Source organism: Cololabis saira, chromosome 4, assembly GCF_033807715.1.
Source record: "Cololabis saira isolate AMF1-May2022 chromosome 4, fColSai1.1, whole genome shotgun sequence".
In the NCBI taxonomy this organism is placed as follows: Eukaryota; Metazoa; Chordata; class Actinopteri; order Beloniformes; family Belonidae; genus Cololabis; species Cololabis saira.
This window is the reverse complement of record NC_084590.1, coordinates 49,645,545-49,672,166: the sequence shown is the minus strand read 5'-3', so window position 1 is coordinate 49,672,166 and position 26,622 is coordinate 49,645,545. Positions and strand designations below refer to the sequence as shown.

At 41.2% G+C, this 26,622-nt stretch overlaps 1 protein-coding gene across 1 annotated transcript; it reads right to left on the bottom strand.

The window, feature by feature from the left end:
* Nucleotides 1-438: 438 nt before the first annotated feature.
* On the bottom strand, nucleotides 439-25,476 carry LOC133442138 (zinc finger protein OZF-like). The gene is made up of 2 exons (XM_061720090.1): nucleotides 25,377-25,476; nucleotides 439-1,746 (listed from the first exon to the last, which is right to left on the bottom strand). Exons 1-2 carry the CDS (start codon nucleotides 25,434-25,436, stop codon nucleotides 454-456), a joined length of 1,353 nt encoding a protein of 450 aa, XP_061576074.1. The 5' UTR covers nucleotides 25,437-25,476; the 3' UTR covers nucleotides 439-453.
* Nucleotides 25,477-26,622: the final 1,146 nt, after the last annotated feature.

Here is a 26,622-nt window from a genome sequence, read left to right as displayed (position 1 = left end):
GTTAGAGATGCGCTAATGCAGTATTTGTGGAATAGTTAATGCTATAGTTAGATTACATTCTGTATCTCAGTATGGTGTTACAATAAATTTGTGCTTTTTGCAGATATATGGATTTTGTCCATCCATCCATCTTCATCCACTTGATGTGGGACTGGTTAGCGGGGGCAGCAGTCTGAGCAGAGATGTCCAGACTTCCCTCACCCCACACATTTCCTCCAGCTCTTCTGGAGGGATCCAGAGATGTTCCCAGGTCAGCCAAAAGACATTCCCTCTGGTGTGTCCTGGCTCTCCTCCTAGTGGGACATGCCAGGAACACCTTCCCAGGAGGTGTCCAGGGGGCATCATATGTTAGTCTTTCAAGTTTTAGGTATGACGTTGTCTGATTATTTCGCTTTTTTTTTTTGCTGTGCAGAGGTGTTTTTTGCAATTCCACACTTCACACTGATCACATCTTTAGAGTTTATCACTCGTGTGAGTACGTTGGTGTCTCTTTAGATGACTTTGTTGGGTAAAAGCTGCTCCACACTGATCACACCTAAACGGTTTATCTCCAGTGTGAATACGTTGGTGAATCATTAGACTACCTGATGTGGTAAAAGCTGCTCCACACTGATCACACCTAAACGGTTTATCTCCAGTGTGAATACGTTGGTGAATCCTTAGACTACCTCGTTGGGTAAAAGCTGCTCCACACAGATCACATCTGAACGGTTTATCTCCAGTGTGAATACGTTGGTGAGTCCTTAGATCACTTGATGTGGTAAAAGCTGCCTCACACTGTTCACATCTGTATGGTTTATCTCCAGTGTGAATACGTTGGTGAATCTTTAGCTTTCCTGACTCAGTAAAAGCTGCTCCACACTGTTCACATCTGAACGGTTTATCTCCAGTGTGAGTACGTTGGTGTCTCCTTAGATGAATTTGTTGGGTAAAAGATGCTCCACACTGATTACATCTGAATGGTTTATCTCCAGTGTGAGTACGTTGGTGTCTCCTTAGATTGCCTTGTTGGGTAAAAGATGCTCCACACAGATCACATCTGAACGGTTTATCTCCAGTGTGAATACGTTGGTGAATCTTTAGCTTTCCTGACTCAGTAAAAGCTGCTCCACACTGTTCACATCTGAAAGGTTTATCTCCAGTGTGAACACGTTGGTGAGTCATTAGACTACTTGATGTGGTAAAAGATGCTCCACACTGATTACAAGTGAACGGTTTATCTCCAGTGTGAATACGTTGGTGAATCTTTAGATGATCTTTTCTGGTAAAAGCTGCTCCACACTGATCACAATTGAATGGTTTATCTCCAGTGTGAATTCGTTGGTGAGTGCTTAGCTGACTTTGTTGGGTAAAAGATGCTCCACACTGATCACAAGTGAATGGTTTATCTCCAGTGTGAATACGTTGGTGAGTGCTTAGATGACTTTGTTGGGTAAAAGATGCTCCACACTGATCACAAGTGAACGGTTTATCTCCAGTGTGAATATGTTGGTGAATCTTTAGCTTTCCTGACTCAGTAAAAGCTGCTCCACACTGATCACAAGTGAACGGTTTTTCTCCAGTGTGAATACGTTGGTGTATCTTTAGATGATATTTTCTGGTAAAAGCTGCTCCACACTGATCACAACTGAACGGTTTATCTCCAGTGTGAATCATCGTATGTTTTCTCAGACCTGATGAAGTGGTGAGGACTTTCTTGCAGTGATCACAGCGATAACTTGTGGGTCTCTCTTTGCCTTTATGTTTCTGTAAGGACAGAGAAGAAGAATTAAATCATCTTGTTGGCTGACTCTCAAAAGCTAAAAGTCTACAGTGCTGTTATTGACAGCCAGAAACCTTCTGATGAAAAATCTCAGTACGTCAAATCAAAAGGGTAATTGGTTAAAGCTTAGCATCACTGTCAGGTTAATCAATCTTTTGAACTTGTTTCATCCTTATGAAACTATCAGAATCAGGTTTATTAGGTCAGCTTAGAAAACTGCCTGTTTTCCACATGCCTGTCACATGTTAACAGATGACAGGGCAGCCCTTCCTGAGTTCTGTCAGGGAGGTCGACTGTCCCACAACTGTCTCATTGTTAGCCTGGACCCCCATGAAGTTTCCTGTTTTTAGTCAGGAAGGCATTTGACCTTTGTGACCCGTTGCTTTTAAAGACTTTAAGCTAAAGATGTCTGTTTCACAATGTTTGACCTCTTTAACTGACATGTCACATGTCACATGTGTGACTTTTTAAACCTCGATGTCTGTTACCTCCATATGTTTCCTGTTTTCTTCCAATTGTCCATTGTCTGTCTCTTCACTGACAGTCCGAATATGGTCATTTTCCTGTCACAGTTTCTCAATAAAAGCTGATGCAAAGGAGGAGCCAGCAAGCATTCGTCGAGAGCATCCATAAAGGCTGAATTAAGCTTCTGCGTCACACCAACGCAGAGCACACGCCGCAGCCGTGACGCCGTATTGATCCCTTGGTCTCTCCATTTGGTCGCGGTGCAGTACCCCCCACGACCGCTAGTTAGCAATCTTTTCCTGAATGGTTTATTCGACTTTTTCCAGTCATAGTGAAGCAAAGAGATAAGGACAACTATTGTGCAAAAAACCAAAATAAAAAAAATTACACATAAACGAAGAAAAGAGCCCTGAAAGTTCACGACTGCTTCAAACCGGAAACCGGAAATGCGTTGCTTCCGAGTGAACCAATCACAGCCCTCTCCGTCTGCGTGTGGTCTGCGTCGCTCGACGCGTAGTTACAATTTTCGGGAGGTGCCGGCGCAGGTGACGGCATGTGGTCTGCGTGGACGAAAACTACACGCCGTAGGCACGGCGCAGTTTTGACGCAGAACCATATTTCGGCCTTAAGAGAGCCATGTTGCTCTGCAAGCTCCGACTTTGCTTCCCTTCTGCAGAAGGCCTTAAAAATCATTCTAACAGTCTCTGTGTCTTTCCTGGTTATGAATTTATGTTATGTTGATTTAGGGATCCAACATTTGGTGCCGAAACCCGAGACCTAAAGCTGTGACGTTGGAGCGGCGTAGGATCCAACAGGCCTTCTAAAACTGTGGACAGCCGTTCCGATTTCAGGAACGGGGCCAAGTTGATCCTGCGCTGGTCCAAAAGTCCAGTGACAGGTCCCAGAGCCAGGAAACGCACTGAGAGACTGGTGAGAGACCTCTTCTTACAAATACTTAGGGTATTGATGTATTTTTGTGTAAAATACGAGTGAAATTCTGTGTATACTAACCTGGGGTTAGTGAAAAAAGGTGTTGGCCGAGGTCTGGGACCATTTTTTAAGTTGGGGACTTTTAAAAGACACTATTACCTGGGGCTAGTGAAAGGCCAACATCCCACTCGGTCTGAGACCGGTTTTAAGGTCGGGGACGACTTTAAAAGTACAGGATAAGGAGAGCTTTCTTAGGAGTGGTTTTTAGTGGGTTTAATGTTTGTGTTGTCTAATGTTCTTGTCTAATGTTTATGACGGGAAACTGTCTATGTTCAATGTTGGGGGTTTCCACAATTGTGAGGCAAAATTTAAATTGTTCACTGAAAGATCAGGTGTGAGAATAATCAAAGTTTTGAATTAAGATTGTCATTATGAAACTGTGAAGAATCAAAATCAGAAAACTGCCTGTTTATCGTGACATTCTTTGACATGCTCTCAGGGGGGTCGACTGACAGCTGCCTCATTGTTTTTAAAGGTTAGCTAAGGGACCATCTGATGACACGAGACCCCCATGAAGGTTGGCCTGGTGACTTCCGGTTTGTAAATGGCCAAGTATCTTTAGAACCATCTGGTCAAAAACCTCCAACAGTTTCTGTTTTAGTTCCGGGAGGCATTTTGACCTCTTTTGACCTTTTGTGTTTTTTAAAGCTTAGGTTTCACATGTGTGGCTTCTTAAACCTCGATGTGTGACCATCTGTTTTGTCCATTGTTCATCTATACACTGACAGTCTGTTTACCAAATATGGTCAAGTTTCCTGTCAGTTTTACAATAAATAGCTTCCTGCAAGGGGAGGGTCTTTGGGAAGCATTTGCTGAAAGGGGGCTCTGCCTCTGTCAGTATGCTTTCCCCCTCCTGCAGGAGCGCCTGAAAAACCATTCCACAGTCTCTGGTGTCTTTTTCTAAGTTATTAATTTATGTTGATGATTTAGGAACCTAACACAGGCTAAAACCAAACTGTCAAAAAAGAGAAACTTGAGAAAGCAAAAATAACTGGCTAAAATAGCAGACGCGTGGTTAAACTGAAACTTATGCCTAAATAATTTCTAAAGATGCTTAGCTGGTATGGGAGACGTCCCTAAAACTTTAGATGAAGAAAGATGGTGACAAAATCTTGCGAAATAATATACAAAACTTAAATGATTAGAAAATGGACTAATTTAAGGAAAACTGAGTTGCAGGACCAGGAGTCATGGTGCAGACGCTGCCACAAGGCCAAAGGTCATGGTCTGTGTGTGACAGCTGCAGCTCTGTGTGTGAAACAGCAGTGTGTGTGTCTGTGTGTGTAAACGGCTGCAGCAGGGTGTGTGTGTGTGTGTGTGTGTGTGTGTGTGTGTGTGTGTGTGTGTGTGTGTGTGTGTGTAAACGGCTACAGCAGTATGTGTGTGTGAAAGCGTGCTCCAGATTGGGTTCAGCATTTTACGAGGGGCTGCAGGGTCTGTGTCTGCAGGGAGACTTTTTGTCTGCTGGGAAATGGGAGTTTCAGAGGTGAAGTGAGAAGCTCCCCTCTTGATTATTCCATTTCTATCATTCTAAGCCCTGAATGGAGGCATAGAATCGTAGGATTTTCAAATTGGGTTAATTCACCATTCAAATGGTTGCAGACTGCTTTTGCAGTGCTGTATTTGACCAGGTCTTTGTATGTTTTGATCGTATGGAAATGTGATTCTTGCCATTGTGAGTATAGATGTGTATGGTTGGATTTGACTTTTATACAAGCATGAAACATTTCGATCCTTTTTCTTTATTTTGTCTGTTGTAAAATTACGTACTGATGATTGACAGCTTCATCAGGTTGGGTTTTGTCCAAAACCCACATATAGATGATCTGACGTTTGTGTTTAATGTTCAGTGGGTTTTGTCTATGTGTAGTTTACACATCGGAATTTATCCCACATTTTTTAAAGACTTTTATAAGTAGATTCTGATGACTTTGAATGAGAAAGAGGAGTAAACAGGAAGATGGAAAAAGAAGGCTAAAAATAAATAAATAAATAAATAAATAAATAAATAAATAAATAGGTGAAATGGTGAAAGCTGCTGATGGTCTTGCAGATCCATTTCAGGATACCGGCCAGTTTGCAATTGGCTTGGTAGATTTGGAGTTAAAATTAAATAATCACATTATTGTGTCTCCGTTGAGGAGCATGCACTTGCATTGTAGCATGCAAACAAAAGATTAAGAATCTCCTGAAGACTATATGATTCATCTGGAGACAATTTTCTGGCATTCATTTTGAGCTTGCTACAATGGAGCTCAACAGCAGTTGATAAGGCATTATTTGATGGAATGCTCCTTTCAGTCCGGTGTTTTGTGACAATAAATTATTGTTTATATATATACAGTATATAGGTTCACTAGGAACTGCTACTACTACTGTTTTACGTTGCAGGAGAGTTGCTGCACGGACAGTTTCTTGTGTTGTTACTTTAATAAAACCATAACTTGGGTTGAGAAAAGAAAATTCTGTGGTCTTTGACCAAAGTAGGAGACAGAATTTAACAGGTTTTGCCCCCTTCTAATCTAAGGTGACGACGACGACGGGGGAGGGGGGGATCTGAGGGACATAGATAACTGACCCTAGAGGATCATTCAGTCAAACCTCCGACCTGCAAGGATGCAAAGGTCAAGAAGTGGGAGGACCACCTATTTGGGGAGAAGTCAGGACTCTGACAGCCCTGACCCTTCCAGGGAAAGGTCAAGAAGAAGAGGATGTTGGAGAGTCACGTGACCCCTGGTGGCGATGGAAGCGTAGTTACCCGGCTCCGCGCAAGCTGCCGTCTTTTTTCTTTCAAACTTAAGTTTTTGCGTCACAAATTACTGTTAATGTCGGCTGGGAGTGAGTCCTCCACCTTGGCGAGCAACAAACGGCTGCACACGGAGTCGCCACTGAAGGAGGAGAAAGACCTAAAAGTTCAGAGAGTGGGCGCAGGTGGCGTTAACATGGCGGACCTGGCTGCGCTGACAGCGGAGCTGCAACGCATGAGCAATAAGATGGATCTGCAAACCGAGCGGCTGGAAGATGCACTCTGCCGGGTCAAGACCGAAATATCTGGGGAAATTGGTCAGCTCAGTGAGTCTGTCGGTAAACTAAATGCCCAAGTAGATCTGCAAGCTAAAGAGATTAAATCGGTTAAGACTCAGGTTGGGCTGCTTCAGAAGGCTGCGAGTGATGACCACGGGAGGATCTCCGCTCTGGAGATAAAAGTTGAAACGCTCGCTCGTAAAGCTGTCGATATGGAAGATAGATCCCGACGCAATAATGTGAGACTAGTTGGTCTGGCTGAGGGCGCAGAGGGCTCGGATGCTGTCGGGTTCCTCAGAACCAACCTGCCGGTGTGGTTCCCCTCATTGAAGGACAGGCTGATTGAAGTGGACCGAGCCCACCGTGTTTATGGTGCTGGGACCCAAAGCACTGGACGCTCTCGTACTCTTATTTTCAGACTGCTCAGGTGGCAGGACAGAGATGCTATTTTGACAGCGGCTAAGAAGAGGGGCCCCCCCATCAGACAAGACAACTCCAATCTTCTGTTTTTTGCGGACTACAGCGCGGCGACCACGGCGAGGAGGAAGACTTTCAGCTCGGTGATGAAGATAGCACACAACAAGGATCTTCGCCCCTTCCTCATTTACCCGGCGACCCTGAAGCTGAGACTCGGGACGGGACCGAAGCTTTTTGATGATGCGGCTTCAGCTATGGATTTCGTTCAGCGACAGCCCTCGGCGGGTAGCGGCGCCGACACGGAGCGGAGGGAGAGAGCCCGTCGGAACCTGTTCACTACTGGGTCAGGATGCGCAGCTTCCGAGCGCGGGCAGATTCAGGAGGCAGACGTTCAGGTGGAGGACATCACCGTGGATTAATGATCCTGCTCCTTCATCACTCCCACCCCTATATTTTTTCCTGGATGTCAGGTTGGTCTGGAAAAGTCCTGAGGTACCCCATTTAATGACTTGTTTAATGACTCATTTAGCCTAAGTTTTGGCTCTCTTGGTGTGGATTTTTTATTTCTTGTAACGTTGAGCTGTGGTGATGCTGGGGTGACTTAGGCTTATATGTCACTGTGTGTTTGTGTGTGCATGTGGATATGTGTGGATGTATGTTTGTATCTATGTGTGGGTATGTGTGTATATGTGTATATGTATGTGTATACATGTATACATATGCTCTATGTGGTTAGTAATTCTTGTTCTGCACATTGCACTACTGTGTAGATGTATGTGCGGTGTTTAGGTGTATATGTAGACACACAGTGGACAACATTCTATTATTGGTTCAGACCACTTGTCATTTTACAGCCGTTATAGCCATTTTTTGTTCTTATTTCTATGGTATTAGACGGAAAACATATCTTTTTTTTTCTCACTACTGACGGGCGCTTGCGCCGGCCCGGGAGCTGATAGCTTTCGTTGCGTTCATAGAGTCACGTACTATCTCTAACAATAGATCAGGTAGGAGATGATGGCCTCGGCCGCTTTGTCTATTGTAAAGTAAGAATAAATCACGCTAAGGTGGCTCTAGCTTCTATTTATGCCCCTAACACAGATGATGCAGTTTTCTTACAGGGCGTGAGTAGTACTCTGTTGGAATTGTGTGAAGGTTACCACCTGGTGGTGGGTGGTGACTACAACGCTGTCCTGGACCCCGCTCTAGACAGATCCTCGGCTGTCAGTGATGGCTCCCAGTCCACTTCACTTTTGAACACTTTTATGAAGGACCTGAATGTTGTTGATCTGTGGCGAATCCAGAATCCAGCGCACGAGATTACACCTTTTACTCAAATAGGCACAAATCTTACTCCAGGATAGATTTTATATTTATGAGCCCCTCTTTAGTTCCTTCTGCGTCCTCTATTGACTTTCTACCTATTCTTTTGTCTGATCATGCCCCAGTGTTGGTGGGGATTAATCCTACTCCTCTTCCAGAGAAGGCCACTAGATGGCGACTTAATACCACATTGCTGACCAACCCTGCGTTTCTAACGTATATCAAGGCTGAGCTTGGCGCATTTCTTGAGACTAATATGGATGGGTGTGATGACCCGCAGATCCTTTGGGAGGCGACTAAGTGCTCTCTCAGGGGCTCTTGCATCTCATTCTCCTCTCATCTGGCAAAAAAGCGGTCTAGGCGTTTTGAGTACCTGGAGAGGGAGATAACTTTATTGGAACATGCACAGAAGCAGCAGATCACAGATAGCCGGTCTGCCCAACTCGCCTCCCTCAGGGGTGAATTCCATGCTCTGTCTCTCTCGAGGGCTGAATTTATATTTCACAGGACCAGACAAAAATACTATTTTGACACTGAGAGGCCTAGTAGGTTGCTGGCACTTAGGCTAAGGGAGAGCGAGGGCAAGGCCTCCATCCCCGCCGTTAGGGATCCCGCTGGCACTATTCTCACTTCACCCCAGTCAGTGAACAACACATTTAGGTCATTTTATGCTGACTTGTACAAATCAGAAGTGACACATGATGCATCGCGCTGTGAGGCGTTCCTTAGTGTCTTACACTTGCCCAAGATCTCGCAGGCCGACAGAGGGCTCTTAGATTTGCCCCTAGACCTCGAAGAGCTTCATGGGGCCCTCAAGTCTCTACAGCGAGGGAAGTCACCGGGTCTCGACGGCCTCCCACCAGAGTTATACCTAGAGCTGTGGGAGGTGATAGGCCCCCTGATCCTAGACTCGTTTAACGCCGCTATCTCCAGGGGGGAGTTCTATAGGGACCAGAAGGCTGCTCTCATCTCGCTTCTGTTAAAAAAAGGCAAGGATCCCCTGGAATGTGCAAGCTACAGACCAATCTCTCTGATCACCTGCGACCAGAAGCTCTTTGCGAAAGCTCTTGCCGTACGATTGGAGGCAGTCACAGATGCTCTCATTGGTCCAGACCAGACAGGTTTTATGAGGGGACGCCTCGCAGCTGACAACGTGCGCAGACTGCTCCACATTTTAGACTCAACTTACGACTCTCATGATTCCCGCGCCATTTTCTCGCTCGACGCGGAGAAAGCTTTTGACCGTCTCGAATGGGGGTATATGTGGACAGTGCTAGAGCGCCTGGGTTTTGGGACCAATTTTGTAAATATGGTGAAGACTTTATATGGTGCACCGACGGCAGCGGTCCTTACAGGGAAAACCATCTCTCCCACATTCCAATTAGAGCGCTCGACCAGACAGGGGTGTCCTCTCTCACCCATCTTATTCTGTCTCGCTCTTGAGCCGTTAGCTCAGGCTGTCAGACAGAGTACCTCCATTTCCCCTATAATACTACTGTTATACATTGGGGCAAATCGGCTCTAATGCCCCTTAACTCTGCTGCCAGGTCTACCCAATTGCCAGCACACATTTCAAGTAGCGATAATTTTGTATACCTTGGTATCAATATCTGGCCCACCCTGCCTCTAATTATTAAGAATAACTTTGAGCCCACCCTCTGTAAGATCAAGGCAGACATCCAGAGGTGGGGTGACCTTAAAATGTCACTGCAAGGTAGAACCAATATAATTAAAATGAATGTACTCCCAAGGATCAATTTTCTTTTCTCGATGCTCCCACTGTCCCCACCCCCCAAGTATTTTAATAACATCCACTCGATGGTCACTAAATTTTTATGGGCAGGTAAACGCTCTAGAATTCGGCTAACTACTCTACAACAGCCCAAGAAGTCGGGAGGGTTGGCGGTTCCGGACTTTAGGATGTATTACCTAGCCTTTCAGTTACAGGCCCTACGCAACTGGATCGACACTGACTCTAAGGTGCCTTGGAGGTTGATTGAGGCAGGGTTGGTCAGCCCTATCAGATTGCAAGACTTACTTTTCTCTGGTGTAGGACGTAGAAACTCTGTCTATAGATTTGGTTGTATTATCAATAATGCCTTAAAAAGGTGTGGAAAACTGCGGAGAAGCTCCTGGGGGATCCTATCCGATTCTGCTCCTCCACCCCCTTGTGGAACAATGTTAACTTAATGTCTGGCAACAAGCCATTTTCTAACAGCTCATGGAGCTCACGGGGCATACATGTTATAGGTGACCTGTATGACTGTGGTGGCCTGTTCACATTCCAGCAGCTGAAAGGTAAATTTGTATTACCAGCATCATCCTTTTTTGTTTACCTGCAGTTGCGGTCTGCCCTAAAAGCATATGGAGTACCCTGGCGATCCCCCCCCCAATCCCATCCCATGTTGCGCTGGATTGAACCTACTCAAAATTCACGTGGATGTGTTTCTAGAATAAATCAACATCTACTAAATGCGGTTAAAAAAACACTCCCTGTGGAGTCTCTGTGGAGCCGGGAGCTCAAACAACTAGGTTATCAACCGAACTGGGATGTGATTTGGTCTAATCGGGATATGACCTCGCAAAATGTGGCTCATCAGCTCATTCAGTTCAAAGTTATTCATAGGGCCTATGCCACACCCTATAGGAGATACCAAATGAAATTGCAACCACATTATCACTGCCAATTCTGTGCCACTCCCACCCCGGGGTCATTTCTCCATATGTTTTGGGAATGTCCGGTAGTAGCTAACCTCTGGTCCCATGCTAATACCACTTTGTCTAACTTGCTGGATATTCAATATGTTCCTGACCCATGTCTGTGCCTTCTTAATGACGACTCGGCCTGCCCTCTCAGCCGGGTACAGAAAAGGATGCTCTTTGCAGGCTTCACAGCGGCTAAGAAAGCTATAGTGAAACACTGGTTTGAACATGATCTGCATTTAGCCGCTTTCTGGCTGGGAGCGCTACGGAACATTGTAAACTTGGAGCTCACAACAGCACGTTTGAACCGGGCTCAGCCCAAAACGGTTCAGGCATGGAGGACAATGGCTATGGGACTGTTGCCGCTATAGTAATAGGGAGTGGCAGGCTGCCAGCCTGGATTCTTGGCATGCACTCCATATCGTTGTCCGTGGACCCCCCCCCCCTTCCTTTATTTTTTATTTTCTTACGTCACTTAGTTGTGTTTATGTACTGGTACTGCTGTTGCATACTGTGGTTGTGATTTGTTGTACTATGAGTACGAGATAAATAAAGAAAAATTTTGATCACAAAAAAAAGAAGAAGAGGATGTTGACAACGAGACCCCTACCCCTGTTGACATGCAAAACAGAGAAAGACATTTAGCTAAATGAAAGTGCTACTGTAACTTCAGAAGGCCTCTGTGTGGTGCGAAGCAAACAGTGCTCCCAAGGAATTTGTTCCCCCTGCTGGCTAAGTTGAGCCATGGGGAGTTTCCATGGCTCATCAGGAGGGAGACAGGGTATGGTACATCACCAGGACTAAACTAAATACCCATTAAGAATTTTTTGTATGAGCTGTCCGACATGTTGCAGATACAACATGCAAGGCAATATGAGACCTAAAAGAAGTCAGTGTCCCCAAGGGACCTGTCCATGTGAAGTTATCCATATGGATTTCATTAACCTGTCCAGGAGTGGGAAATAATTGGAGTGAACTAATGGCCTGTTAAGTTAAGGCTCAGGAAAACCATGGCCTGAATGCCGGCCATTAGTCGAAATGTACATGAGATCACTCTCGATGTGGATGAGCAAATTGTTTGCTGGGAAAATGTTCAAAGTTCTTGTGAGCTGCTTTTTTTTCCTCTCCCTCTCTGAAACTGGGTGACCAGATCCCGATTCGAGTGGTGAAAGTCATCACCCCGTCAGGATGGCCCTTTTGCTGTCCAGATCAGGACACCGACAGTAGTAAAGGCTGCTGAACGATCTATGTGGGGTTCACCAGTTGCAGTGAAAGCTAGTGGGAAATGTTCCAGCCCTGAGTAGGCTGGAAGTCGGACGGTTTCAAAACCCTTGTCCGCTGAAGAACTCACCTGATGCCTACTCACCAGCCATGGGCCTGAAGATGACTAGCCCAAACTGACTGGCTACAACAGACTGGAGAGGAGTCCGAGAGATGAAAGAAACTTTTCACCTAATGAGTCATGCTGACATGCTAGAAATTGTTCCTCAAACTCTTTACTTACATTGTTGTTGTAATTCAGGTTATATGTTAATCCCTGATGAATGTGCTGCTGAATATTACCACAGCTATAGCAAAATTACGTCAGTTGGTCAAAGTCGTGTCAGAAGACAGAAGCTCAGCAGGTACCAATTTTGGTCCTGGCTGACCTCAGACCCCTGGACTGACATAATGACTGAAATTATGATTCCGTTCATCACTATTGTCATGACCGGCTCTAAGTCATGGCAAAATAGGGGACAGGAGACGGAAGTAAAACAAATAATATTTATTAAGCTAACCGAAAAACAAACAACTGAGGTACCATAACAAACAGAAAAAGCCATAAGGATCCTATGGAGTGTGGAGTCAGTAAGTCAGTAGTGTGTGCGAGTGATGGATGAGTGAAACATAGTGTAGTGCAGGGTGTGTGGATGGAAAGAATACAGAAGAACTAGAACACAAACAAAGAGATGGAGAGCTGAGGGAAGGTGTTCTCTCCTAGAGATCTTCTCAGACTGAGGTGCAGGCTGCTTATATACTCAGGGGTGGAGACACCGGGCCCAGGTGTCATCCAATGAGCACAAGCAGGCAATCAACCCTCAATGAGCAGGTTCTCAAGTTTCAGGACTACCTGGAATGTTAGCTTGCATGACATTCTCCATATTAGGAGTAATCTGTATAGGGGCATCACACTATCCTTGTACTGTTGTGTTTTCATTACCTGTATCATTCTGTGTCTAAGTGCAAAGGTCCATTGCAGATTTCCTTAGTCTGATTATTCTGAGGTTTATTTACCGACAACGCCAACGAACTCTAAAGGCGTTGACACACCAAGCCGAAATCGGCCGTCGGTGAGTGTCGGTGCGCGTCGGTCGGGCTAGTTTCCCCGGTGTGTCCCGCACGTCGCCACAGGGCGCCCGTCGGGACCTTTTCAGCCGATTCGACATTTTGAATCGGCGTCGGCCGTCGGTCAAACAGCTCACTCTGTGATTGGCTGTTCAGGTAGTGAATCAGTGCACGAGAAGAGAAACGGAAGTGACGAAAGTAAAGAAACGGCAAAGGATAAGAGGACCATGGATGTATTATATTAGACACACAGGCTGTATCAGAATTCGGATCCCCAACCTGGGCTCAGTTTATCCAAATAACGCCTGTTAAGAAATTTGATCCGATGTTTCGGGGATCAGAAGAGCCGCAGGCCCCGGGGAGCAGATCACGCCCGGGGAGACAGACGTGATCGCTGGGTCTTCCCGGGGAGAAACCTGCAGCTCTGTGGAGAATTACCGCTGGCTGAAATAAATCATTTAGGAAGATAAATGTTGTGTGTGTGTGTATATATATATATATATATATATATATATATATATATATATATATATATATATATATATATATATATATGTGTGTATATACATATACATATACATATATATGTGTATATACATATACATATATATATATATATATTTATTAGGGGTGCAACGGTTCAGGTAGCCCACGGTTCGGTTTTGGTTTCGGTTTTTAGGCCACGGTTTCGGTTCGGTTTCGGTTTAAGTTAAACCTAAATTATGGTTCTGGGTTAAATCGACGCAGAGCCTACGGCGTAGGGGTGCGCGCCGCCGCGTACCCTACGCCGTAGGCTCTGCGTTGGTGTAACGCAGAACCATAAATCAGCCTTTATGTGCATGAAGAGAGCTTTTTTTTCCAAAATGATCCGTTTATTTCTCTCATCACTTTTCGAAATGTAAATTACTATAATTATTTATAGTCAACAGCCTCTTAATCTTGACAACTCAGTACAGTAAGTACATTTTACACTACTAAATACGTATGGGATAATGCCCGACGAGGTAGCCTACATTATCAGAAATATATGGGCGTGAACCGTCCGACGCGAGCGGAGGACGGTTTCCCTCCGCGAAAATATTGTAAATTATTATAATTATAATTATTACAATATTACAAAATATTGTAGCTTGATCCTGATATGGGAGAGTTACAATGTGGGGAGATCAGCCTGTATTCTCTCGTCTCTCTGCCTGTCACTGGAATGCACGTGATGTCATGAAGGAGCGGTGGTGGCAGAGGGAGGGAGGGCTGAACCTAGAGTTTTCTTCAGGGGTTTTAATTTAAGTTGTTGGGGGAGTTTTGCCCGAGACGTTAGAGTTGGAGTCTGCCTTTGTTTATGACTGTAAAGCTGTTTGTTTCCTTCCTGTAAATAAACCGGCCCGATCAGAGCCCATCTCCGCTCGGTCAGTGTAACGTTTCACTGACCAGGCGGAGACTCTGATCTTTCACTAGCCGGTCTCAAGCAATGATTACAGACAGTAAGCGTTGTTAACTATTTTCACTCCACCGTCGTTGTAACCAACAGCGAAACCGAAATGATGCCACCGGAGATTTGAATGAAGCCGGCGCTTCTTCAAACTTTTTTCTCTCAACTCCCCCGCTCCATGTCTGCTCTGTGTGAGCGGGGAGTGGGCGGAGCTACGAGGGGGAGTGGGCGGAGCTACAGCAGTGACTTGCGGAGCTACAGCAGTGACTTGCGGAGCGCTGTTCTGCAGCAGCTGACAGGCACAAAAACACACGGATTGTAAAGCATTAATGCAAAATTAATGGCAAAACCGAAAATCCGCGGCACACATGGGCGTATTGAACCGTGGAGGGCGAACCGAACGGTTCGGTTTTATACCGAGAACCGTTGCATCCCTAATATATATATATATATATACACACATATACATAGGGCTGGGCGATATGGCAAAAAAGTGATCACGATTTTTTTTCCCATATTGAACGATCTCGATTTTTAAAATCAGAAGATCCCCCCTCCCTTCTGGAATAAAATAGAAAGAAACCAGAGATTAGTTTTTTTTTCTATTAACAAATAAAGCAAATAGCATGTTTTAACAAGAGCCATATAGAAAATGGCACAACAAACAGGTAGTTTTAAGCAGCTTAAAAAAGTTTCAAGTAGTTTTAGCAGACAAAAAAAAATGTCATGATCATTTAAAATGTAAACCAACCAAAACATGCGGTTGTTCACAGTTTTTCATTTATTTTGCCATTTTTTTTTTTCACAATTGCATAGATAAAATTGCAATGACATTTTTAACAACAAAACCAATAAACTAATATGAGTTGAGCCACTGTCAAGCAGCTGGCGATGCGGTTGCTTAAATTGACCAAAAGGTGGCTCTCTAACATCACAGTTTGTGTACTGTGCGCGACTCTGACGCTGGTTGGTAATTAAGAAGTTAAAACTCACTTAGCCAGCAGAAACAGCAGTAGGAGCATTTATTACATTTATTAACTGTAGTACCGCTATTATGAGAGGTTATTTCTCACAGTATTAGCCTAAAGGGACTAAGGCTGATTTATGGTCCCGCGTTGCACCAACGCAGAGCCTACGGCGTAGGGTACGCGGCCGTACGGCGCGCGTCGCAACGCGGTTAGGCTTTCTTTTTAATACGAACTGATTAAACTGATTAAATCCTGTAGTGGATAGCCTGAGTAATAAGGACGTACCGTTTTTATGGTGACAAAAAAATCCTCATGCTGAGCTCTGCTTGTTGTTCCGACACATTCACTCCGCTGAGCGCGCACACACACACACACACACACACACACACACACACACACGCACACACACACCCATGTCGGGCCGCGGAGTTTCTCCCGGTGATCAGTAATTAGTGTACAAGCAGAGCGAATCACAACTTTAATGAGTGCGGTTCAGTTTGAGATTATTGTCAGTCTATGAGAAAAACATTTAATTTTATTAAAATCTAAAAATAATATTTATGGGGCGGCAGTAGCTCAGGTGGTAGAGCGGGTCGTCCAATGATCGTAAGGTCGGAGGTTCGAATCCCGCTCTGTCCCAGTTTGCTGTCGTAGTGTCCTTGGGCAAGACACCTTACCCACCTTGCCCCGTGTGAATGTGTTTGAATGTGTATGAATATTGGCAGTGGTCGGAGGGGCCATTAGGCGCGATATGGCAGCCACGCTTCCGTCAGTCTGCCCCAGGGCAGCTGTGGCTACAATGTAGCTACCACCACCAGAGAGAATGTGTATGAATGAATAATGATTTCTGTAAAGCGCTCTGGGTGCCTAGAAGGGCGCTATATAAATCCAAGTCATTAAAAAAATAAACGTCATTAAAGTAGCCGGCTGGACCTAATCGAGTAGTCGGCTATATGGCCGGCGCTTGTGGAAAGCCCTGCTTTAAGGAACGGACCAGAATTATGCATGGAATGATGAATAAGCGTAAAACACAGAGCTACGTACGTCTCCCGTCTGGATCCTTACCGACTGCAGCGGCATGTCATGTCATGATCAATTAATGCAGACAGCGCGGTGCCAGGAAAGCGGGTTGTGATTGGTTGTCGTGCACTTTGCTGCAGCATGTTTTGCACGTGATCGAGAAAGTATACCCACAGCTGATCACCGTGATCGAACTTAATTTGATCGCGATCACAAATCGAGATCGTATAATCGCCCAGCCCTATATATACATACATATATATACGCTTTTCGCTTTTCTCCGTCACGACAAATTGATCATGGGTCAAAGACGTGACGCTTACTTTTTCTGTCCGATGGAACTTTTTACCTAATAATAAACATAAAAATGAATAAAAAAATATAACATGTATGTCTAATACGTTCCTTCTACATGTGCCCACTCTTATTTTATTTAAACATGTTGGCTATTGGTCATTTTCTGCCATCTGAAGTGTGAAAACATCATGTGGGGTGACCGTCCGGCCTTGACTTCTGTTTGGACAACTGGTTTTAAATCACATTAAAACAATTTAAAAATAATGCCTGCCCTATTGGGCATACTTTCAAACTTGTTTTAGATTTATTGACAAAGTTATGGAACATTTGTACACACATTTCAATCATAATTCACAAACTAATCTTGTCCGAATATGTTCATTGTCTGAATTATCATCTGGGGTGACCATGAAAAAAATACAATTGAGGGACTTTTATATTGACAATCATCTCAAAGAGGATGTTGCATCAGCCAGTTACTCCATGAGGGTCCCAGAGAGACAACCTACAGGTCAGTAGTCTCTCTCTCCTTTACAAATAAATCCTCTTTCTAACTGCTGCAGTGTATACGTCACATTTTATATCATGTGGGGTGACTACCCTAAAACTGTAAATAATTTGTTTTATTTGCAAATCTATATTTTGAAGGTAAATTTGTTAGTGATATGTGGTGAGAAGTAGCTAGCTTAGATCATATAGCTAACTGTTAGCCTGTTATATTTGATTAAACTTGAAAGCATCATGTGGGGTGACCACCTGTCATGTGGGGTAACCAACAAATGGCAATTCTGTATCAAATTCAAAATTGAATGTCTATCAGTTTTGGTTCAAATATAAATTATTGGTATAGCATGCATAAGTGGATACACCTTGTACACATTTTAAATCAGTTTTATGAATTTTAGAGTAAGTAAGAGGGTGACACTGCCATTATGGATAGAATGTATTTACAAATAGTTTTCAAAAAATGAAAGGAAAAATGTGTCTATCTTTCTTGAACAGTTAATTTAATTACTGATACTTATTAAAATATAAATTTTGTTATGGAAATCTATTAATTTTGAGATAAATGGTCGCCCCAAATGACGGTTTAAAGGTTTAAAAACACTAAAATACCTTTGTTTGAAGTTTTCACATACATGTATGTGTACACTACATTTCAAATGTTTGGAAAATGGCCAAAAATATCTTTATTTTAAGTATTTTAAAAATGGGCTACTCAAAAGCCTTATACGTCTTTGACCCTCATACATCCTCGCAGCAGCACCCAAGACAGCAGGGAGATGTCTAACCTCAACAAGTATGCACTGGAGCTGATTTCAACATGATCTTCTCATGGTTGGATCTTTCAGCCCATTCACCGCAAGTGATTATAATTTTAAGGATTGTATGGATTTACATGACCCAGATGTTAATTTCTTTAGCAGATTTAATAGTGAGTCTAATTCATGTAACTACTATAATGAAGATGAATTTCATACGTTGACTGACAACTTAACCAGTAAATTCAATGCTTTTTCTACAATTCCGCAGCCTTCCTAAAAATAATGATCAATTTATACATCTCTTGTCAACTCTTAAACATGAATTTTCAATAATTGCTTTGACGGAAACATGGTTCTCTGATGAAAGTGTTGAGCTGTACAACATACCTCAGGACACGTTAGTATTCTCAAATAGAAAGGAAAGAGTTGGAGGAGTTGCTGTTTTTGTTCATAATCAATATCAATTCAAATTAAGGAAAGATTTGGAATTATACTCAAAGGAAACTGAGTTTGAATCCGTCTTTTTGGAATTAATAGCCTGCCCTGTTTATGGTAACAGAAATGTCATAATTGGTTGTATTTATCGTCCACCTCATGCAGAATTAATTCTTTCAATGACACACTCACAACTTTACTGGATGTTATCAATAAGGAAGGTAAACTTTGTTATTTGCTTGGAGATTTCAACATCAATCTGATCAATACTGAGAGCCATTCTGCTACTGTTAACTTTCTAAATGTATTATATTCATCTTATTTTTTTCCTCTTATTGATAAGCCAACCAGAGTAACCTGCAAAACAGCTACTCTTATTGATAACATTATAACTAACATAGTTAATTATCCAGGTAACTCAGGAATATCATGTTCTGACATTTCTGACCACTTTCCTGTATATTACATCACTAAAAGTAATAGTCTCAAACACGAGGGTTCAAATGTCAGAATAGGCTTTCGTATGGGCTCAAATTAATGCCATAAGTATTTTGTATCTGTAAATAAACTTTGTACTTGTAAAAATATTTTGTGCGTGTGCAAAAAATATTTGTACTTGCAAAAAATATTTGTACTTGTAGAATTATTTTGTGCGTGTGAAAAAAATATTTGTACTTGTAGAAATACTTTGTGGGTGTGTAAAAAATATTTGTACCTGCAAAAAATATTTGCACTTGCAAAAAAAAAATTGTACTTGTAGATACAAAGCTACAAACTTTTTTTTACAAAAGCTACAAACTTTTTTTACAAAGCTACAAACTTTTTTTACAAAGCTACAAACTTTTTTTTACAAAGCTACAAACTTTTTTTACAACTACGAGTTTTGGCAGTGTTTTGACGTGCCAAAACTAACAGCCAATCAGAGATCTTTGGCACGGGTTTCAAAGGGTTTCTGGAAAGCCAATCAGATCATTGCATCGCCTACTGACGTCGCCGCCATATTGGATGTGGCAAGACTGGGCTGCAAACTAATACAAGTAAATGGACTTATTTTCATAAAGCATCTTTCTACAAAGAAATTCACGTTTTCTCATTTATTCATTCACACACGCACTAATATACTTGGGAAACAATTAGGCACCAAATATAATATATTTAATTTTCTCAGACGGCAAAAATAAGAACTTTATTGATCCCACATAGGAGTAATTCATGTTATATCAGCTATAGAGAACAAGGTAGTGCCGAAAAACAATATATATCCCCCTCACAAAAATAAGAAAAATAGACAAACATATTCTCTCATTAACAAAGCATATTTTACATCTTTACACATTACATTACATTTTATGTTATTGTTATTTAATTGTCTGAAAAATGGTTCAAATATGTTATTTTGTTATTTTAATTTTTTTTATTCGTTTTGTTGATAAAAAAATATGTCTCTATTTTTGTGAGGGGGAATATATATTGTTTTTCGGCACTACCTTGTTCTCTATAGCTGATATAACATGAATTACTCCTGTGTGGGATAAATAAAGTTCTTTTTTTTGCCGTCTGAGAAAATTAAATATATTATATTTGGTGCCTAACTGTTTCCCAAGTATAATAGTGAATGAATAAATGAGACGTAAAACGTAAATTTCTTTGTAGAAAGGTGCTTTATGAAAATACGGTAAGTCCATTTACTTGTATTAGTTTGCAGCCCAGTTTTGCCACATCCAATATGGCGGCGACGTCAGTAGGCGATGCAATGATCTTATTGGCTCTCCAGAAACCCTTTGAAACCCGTGCCAAAGATCGCTGATTGGCTCTTAGTTTTGGCACGTCAAAACACTGCCAAAACTCGTAGTTGTAAAAAAAGTTTGTAGCTTTGTAAAAAAAGTTTGTAGCTTTTGAAAAAAAGTTTGTAGCTTTCGTAAAAAAAGTGTGTAGCTTTGTAAAAAAAGTTTGTAGCTTTGTATCTAGAAGTACAAATATGTTTTGCAAGTACAAATACTTTTTGCACATGCACAAAATATTTCTACAAGTACAAATATTTTTTGCAAGTACAAATATTTTTTGCACACGCACAAAATATTTCTACAAGTACAAAGTTTATTTACAGATACAAAATACTTATGGCATTAATTTGAGCCCATACTTTCGTAAATTTAATGAAGATAACATCAAACGCTTTGGAGAAATGCTTGGAAAAGTAAATTGGGATGATGTTTATGATCAGCAGCATGCCAACAAGGCTTATCAATCCTTTATTCATATGTTTAAGACTGCATTCAATGAGTGTTTTCCACCTGCAAGCCTGAAAATTACTGGATTCTTAAAATCCTCAAGGAAGAAAAACACATTATACAAAAAGTTTATTTCTAACCCAAACTCCACAGAATTCTGATACATATAAAATATATAGAAACAAGTTCACCCATTTACTTCGTATGGCAAAGAAGAAACATTATACTGATAAATTTAAAGAATCTACTAACAACATAAAAAATACATGGAATATAATCAGTGAATTGTTAAACAAGAGAAAGGCACCTGCTAAATTTCCATCCCAATTTACGGATGGCATGTCCACATTCTCAAATCCTTCTGACATAGCAAATTAATTTAATACATTTTTTGTAAATGTTGGTGGTACCTTGGCTGAGAAACTCGGTCCATCTAATGACTAATAATATTACTGGAGTTTTTCCTGCCTTGCAAAATGTTGAACCACCCACAATTAATGAAGTGATGGACATTATTGTAAATCTGAATAATTCAGCAGCGGGTCACGATGAAAACAAGGCTAAGCTCCTAAAGGAAGTAGCTTCCATCATTAGCAAACCATTAACACGTGTCCTTGTGGTGTCTCTGAAGACTGGGGTAGTCCCTAGTGATCTTAAAGTGGCAAAGGTTTTACCTCTCTTTAAAGAAGGAGAACCCAGTGTTTTCAACAATTATAGACCAATTTCGATTTTGCCTTGCTTCTCTAAGGTCCTGGAAAGGCTAGCTTACACAAGAGTTATTACACATCTCAATGATAATAACATATTGTACAAACACCAATATGGTTTTCGCAAAAAACATTCAACATATATGGCTTTATTGCAACTTATCGATAAAATCTCTACTGCTCTGGACAAAAATATGTTTGCCATAGGAATTTTCTTGGATCTCTCTAAAGCAACAGAGAACGATATGTTTGTATTAATGGTCATGAATCTAAGAAAGAAAAATTACGTTATGGTGTGCCTCAAGGGTCAATTCTTGGGCCCCTTCTGCTTCTAATTTTTATTAATTATTTTGCTGTAATGTCCGAGTCCTCTCTGCCCATTTTATTTGCGGACGACACCAACTTTGTCATGTCGCATTCTAATTTTGAATGTTTATTAAGAAATGCCAATACCATGTTGGAATACGTCTCAAGATGGTTTCTGACGAACAAGCTTTCCTTGAATATAAATAAATCAAATTATATTATTTTTAGAAACAAAAACAATTTTTTTCCTGAGCAGGATTTAAAGCTCCAAATTAATGATATTGAAATCCAACAAGTTTCATGTGTAAAATTTCTTGGTGTACTAGTGGATGAAAGATTATCCTGGGGAAAACATATTGAGCATGTATGCAAAAAAATATGAAATCCTATGGTATTATTAGAAGAGTTTCTTTCTTAGTTAATCGGTCCTGTCTCATGATATTATATTATTATCCATACTTGACATATTGCAACATTGTTTGGGGCGCTTCTTATTCTTCGTACCTTAACCAATTATTTCTAATTCAGAAAAGATTCTTGAGAATGATTTCATATTCTTCTCATCAAGCACCTTCTGCACCCTTACTTAGCAAATTTAAATTATTATCAATTTTTTCTATTAACAAGTTTCAAACATGCCTGTTTATGTTTAAGTTCATTCATTTCAAACAAGACATTCCAGGCACTTTTCACATTTTTTTTCTGTTATCATCAGATATTCATTCTTATTCAGTTAGAGGTGGAAGAACTTTCATTTACCTCTTTGTCGTACCTGCAGTCACCAATCCTTTATCAAATTCCATGGCCCTCAACTCTGGAACTCTTTAGATAGATCTCTTAAGTTAGTGTCATCCTTAAAAATGTTTAGGACCAGCTTAGTGGGGTATCTTTTATATAGGCAAAATTAACAGGCTATTCTTACTGAAATGAAATTGCCATTTCATGGATATTTTTGTTTGGGTGTTTATTGTGTTTTTCTTTGTTTCTTTTACCTTTTCTTTTTTCCTTTCTATTGTTTTCTATTGACTGATTTGTTTTGGTGATTTTGTATTGAGGGGGAGGATTTTTTATAAGCCCTTCGGGCTTCTTTTCCTCTCCTGCACAATTATTTGTCATTGTATGTTAAAATTGCTGTTATCATTGTGCAAATAAATAAATTAAAAAAATAAAAATAAAAAAAAGGCCCAAAAGAATTCAATAGACACAAGTTTCAAATTGCTGCAATATAAATGGTTAATGAGAGTTTACATAACTCCTGTTAAACTTCACCATTTTCCCCCTAACATTCCGGATGTTTGTGTTAAATGCCTCACTGAAAAGGGAACTTTGATGCACTGCTTGTGGGAATGCCCTAAGATTCTGCTATTCTGGAAAAAGGTCGTCAAATGCTTGTCATTAATGAGCAAATGTAACATCCCTTTGATGCCAAAAGTCTGCATACTTGGAATATACCCCAAAGACACGATCAACACAACAAAGCAATCAAAAATGACAGATTTTGTACTTCTCCATGCAAGGAGAGTGATTGCACTACATTGGAAAAACGTTGAACCACCATCACTTGGACTGTGGAAGAAGGAGCTGATGACGGGTCTTGGTCTGGAGAGGTTGACTTATATAGTCAAGGGTAAACAGAAAGAATTTATGGATGTTTGAGACTCATTTATATCTTTCTTGACCAACGAGATGGATAACACTGAATAACAAAACAAAACTTACACTGGCGATGTGAATGTACGATCCTGCCTTTTTCATTTTAATTTTACAGCACTTTATTAGTTTGATGTCTAGTTTTTTTTTTAACTGTTTTGTGTGATTGTTTTAGGGGGTATATATATATATATATATATATATATATGTGGAAAAAACGTTTGTAAATTTGACATAAGTTCTGATATGCTTGTTGAACTTCAATGAAAAATATTGTTAAAAAAAAAACTGCAATGGTTGAATAAAGGATAAATAAAAAAGATAACCATCCTGGTCAATTCAGCACACCTGATTCTAGTTAAACTATTAGCTTGTCTGATTAACATCTAAAACATGCTGGATAGGGGCTCTCCAAGGACCAGGATTCGGCACCCCTGATATATATCAACTTTTAACCTTTTATAGGACGTGATTAGTTCATTAGTTTTAGGATGCGCCACCATCTGTCATGCCGCACTCCTGAAGCAACCTCTCTCGGAAGAGCCACTGCCTTTAATAGGCACAATGTGGGGGAGTTCTTCCATAACCTCACTTCAGTGATGGACAGGTAACATTATGATTGATAGACAAGGCCTACCACATAAACTGACTAAATCTGCAACCGGAGGATGCCACACACCGGGGCCCCTCACCGGTCCGGTCCGTGAGCAGCTCCGGCTCACGGACCGGACCGGTGTCGCCCCGGACCCCGGCGGCTCCGGTGTTGTGCCAGAAAGTGATTGCCTGCCAGAATCTGATTTCTCCCCTGAAAATGGGTCTTTTTACCTGCCAAAAATTGATTGAATGCCAAATACAATTAATGAAAGGTTGTTTAGCCTATACCTAAATATGATTTGATCTTCTTGAGCTTATAAACACTAGAGCTCACAGGATTGCTTTTAACTCTTTTAAAGGACCATTACAACACAAAATAGGCATTTTCACCTGCCAAAAATTGATTGAAGGCCAAATACAGTTAATGAAAAGTTGTTTCTACCTAAATATGACTTGATCTCATTCTTGAGCTTCATAATCTGAAAATCTGACGTTTTAGCGCTAACGTTCAACGGGCTGCTGTGCGCGCTCCCGCGGCCACAAATCAGAAGAAATCAGATTCTGGCAGGTAATCACTTTTTGGCACAACACCGGTGTTAGGTAACGGAGTGTTAGGTAACAGCGGAGCTCTACTAGTAATACATTTTCTTCTGTCTGGTTTCAGATCTTCCAAGCACCTGAAGCTGTTCAGACACCTTCAGAAGACGCACGGTCCTTCCTTGTATAGATATACGTATTATATTTATATCATAGTTATATTATATTTATGATAGAGCTTACATTTGGTATTAAACAGGTTATTTTTGTAAAAATTATAGATATTTATTTATTTATACAAATTAGTGTAGAGTATAAAGCGTAAATACAGGCATATCATTTATGTTTAGTTGTTAAAGGGGGTGGGATTAAATAAGTTTATACTTCCTCCCACTCCTTTTCCAACATGTAACTGAAATATGTTTTTATGTGTTTTTTTTTCTTAATGTGGCGGAATGTCCACCTGGATTTGTTTCTCTTATCTTTTTTCTTGTTTTTTTATATATACATGTTCGAAATAAATAAAAACGAACGAACAAAGATTGTGTGTTTTAACTTTAGATTATGTGTTTTGACTTTAGATTGTGTGTTTTAACTTTAGATTGTGTGTTTTAACTTTAGATTATGTGTTTCAACATCACAATAAAACACTAAAGGCTGATTTATGGTTCTGCGTTTAATCGACGGCGTAGCCTACGGCGTAACCTACGCGGCGACGCACACCGTAGGTTGTGCGTCGCCGCTTACCCTACGCCGTAGGCTCTGCGTTGGTGTGACGCGGAACCATAAATCATCCTGAACTGCTGGTCCGTGTTTCCTCCACATTCACACATTCAGACGGAAACACGTTTAAAACACGTTTCAAACACGTTTAAAACACGTTTGTGACCTGCAGAACCTGCAGAACCTGGACCTGAACACTGACCTGCAGACCAGAGGAAGATCCCGCTCTGGTCCTGATGCTGGACTCCTGGTCCCGGTCCATCTCCGAGTCCTAGTCCTGGTTCTGATCCTGCAGATCTTCAATCGTCTGCAAAACCTCCACTGTGAGGACGGAACCGGAACCACGTGACCTGTTTAAAAAAAAAAACTTTATTATCCAAACTTGCTGAACAAACAGCAACCAGGTTTAAATAGATGGAACAGAAATACAATGATGGAGTAAATGATACAAATATCTCTGAATCAAATGTAAAGTGATTCCTTTTTATTTACATTTAAGACAGAAGAGAATCAAAGCAGAACAAACATTTCTCCAGCAACGCTTTCACTCACATGAACTTAATGTAAATACCGAGGCTTAAGCAGAACTAAAGAACCCAGAGCGGTGATTCGGGGAAATGTCGCCATCTGCTGGACGAATACATGAACTACGTTTGGATAATAAAGTTGTTTTTATTTAAAAAGAGGTCACGTGGTTCCGGTTCCGTCCTCACAGTGGAGGTTTTGCAGACGAACTTTTAGATTGAAGATCTGCAGGATCAGAACCAGAACCAGGACCAGGACCAGGAGATGGATCAGAACCAGAACCAGAACCAGGACCAGGACCAGGACCAGGACCAGGATCAGAACCAGGTATGGTTTGGTTTTTCCTGATCCAAAGTGCTGGTGTTTCCTGTGAGGATGTTTGTGCTGAATGAGCTCTCTGAGCTTCATTGCTGTGAGAGATGCAGAGCTTTAATATAATAAACTTTACTTTCAGACGAAAGTCGCAGCTCAAGGTGTTTTACAGTATCAGTAAAAATAAGAAACAACAACAGCAAATAAAACAAAAAACACAAATATTTAAGTGCAGTGATATAAAACATAACCCTCACAAAATTCAGTTCCAATTTCCTCCACAGAACAACTACTAAGATAGGATAATGTAAAAAGGAATATAAAAATTGAATATATGAATATAAAAAGGTAAAAATGCTGCACGAGTCGTAGGCATATGAAAAATAAAAAGATAAAAATATCAACAAATAAAAGTACAAGATAAAAATGATCATTTAAAAACATTTAAAAGTATAAAAATAATGCAGACTGTAAAAATCAATGATATATACGGTAGATACAAGGAAAATGGCAGCTTATCTTATGTTTTAAATGCATGTTTCTCTATTGTTCTTATTTTTGTGAGGGGGATATATATAGTTTTTCGGCACTACCTTGTTCTCTATAGCTGA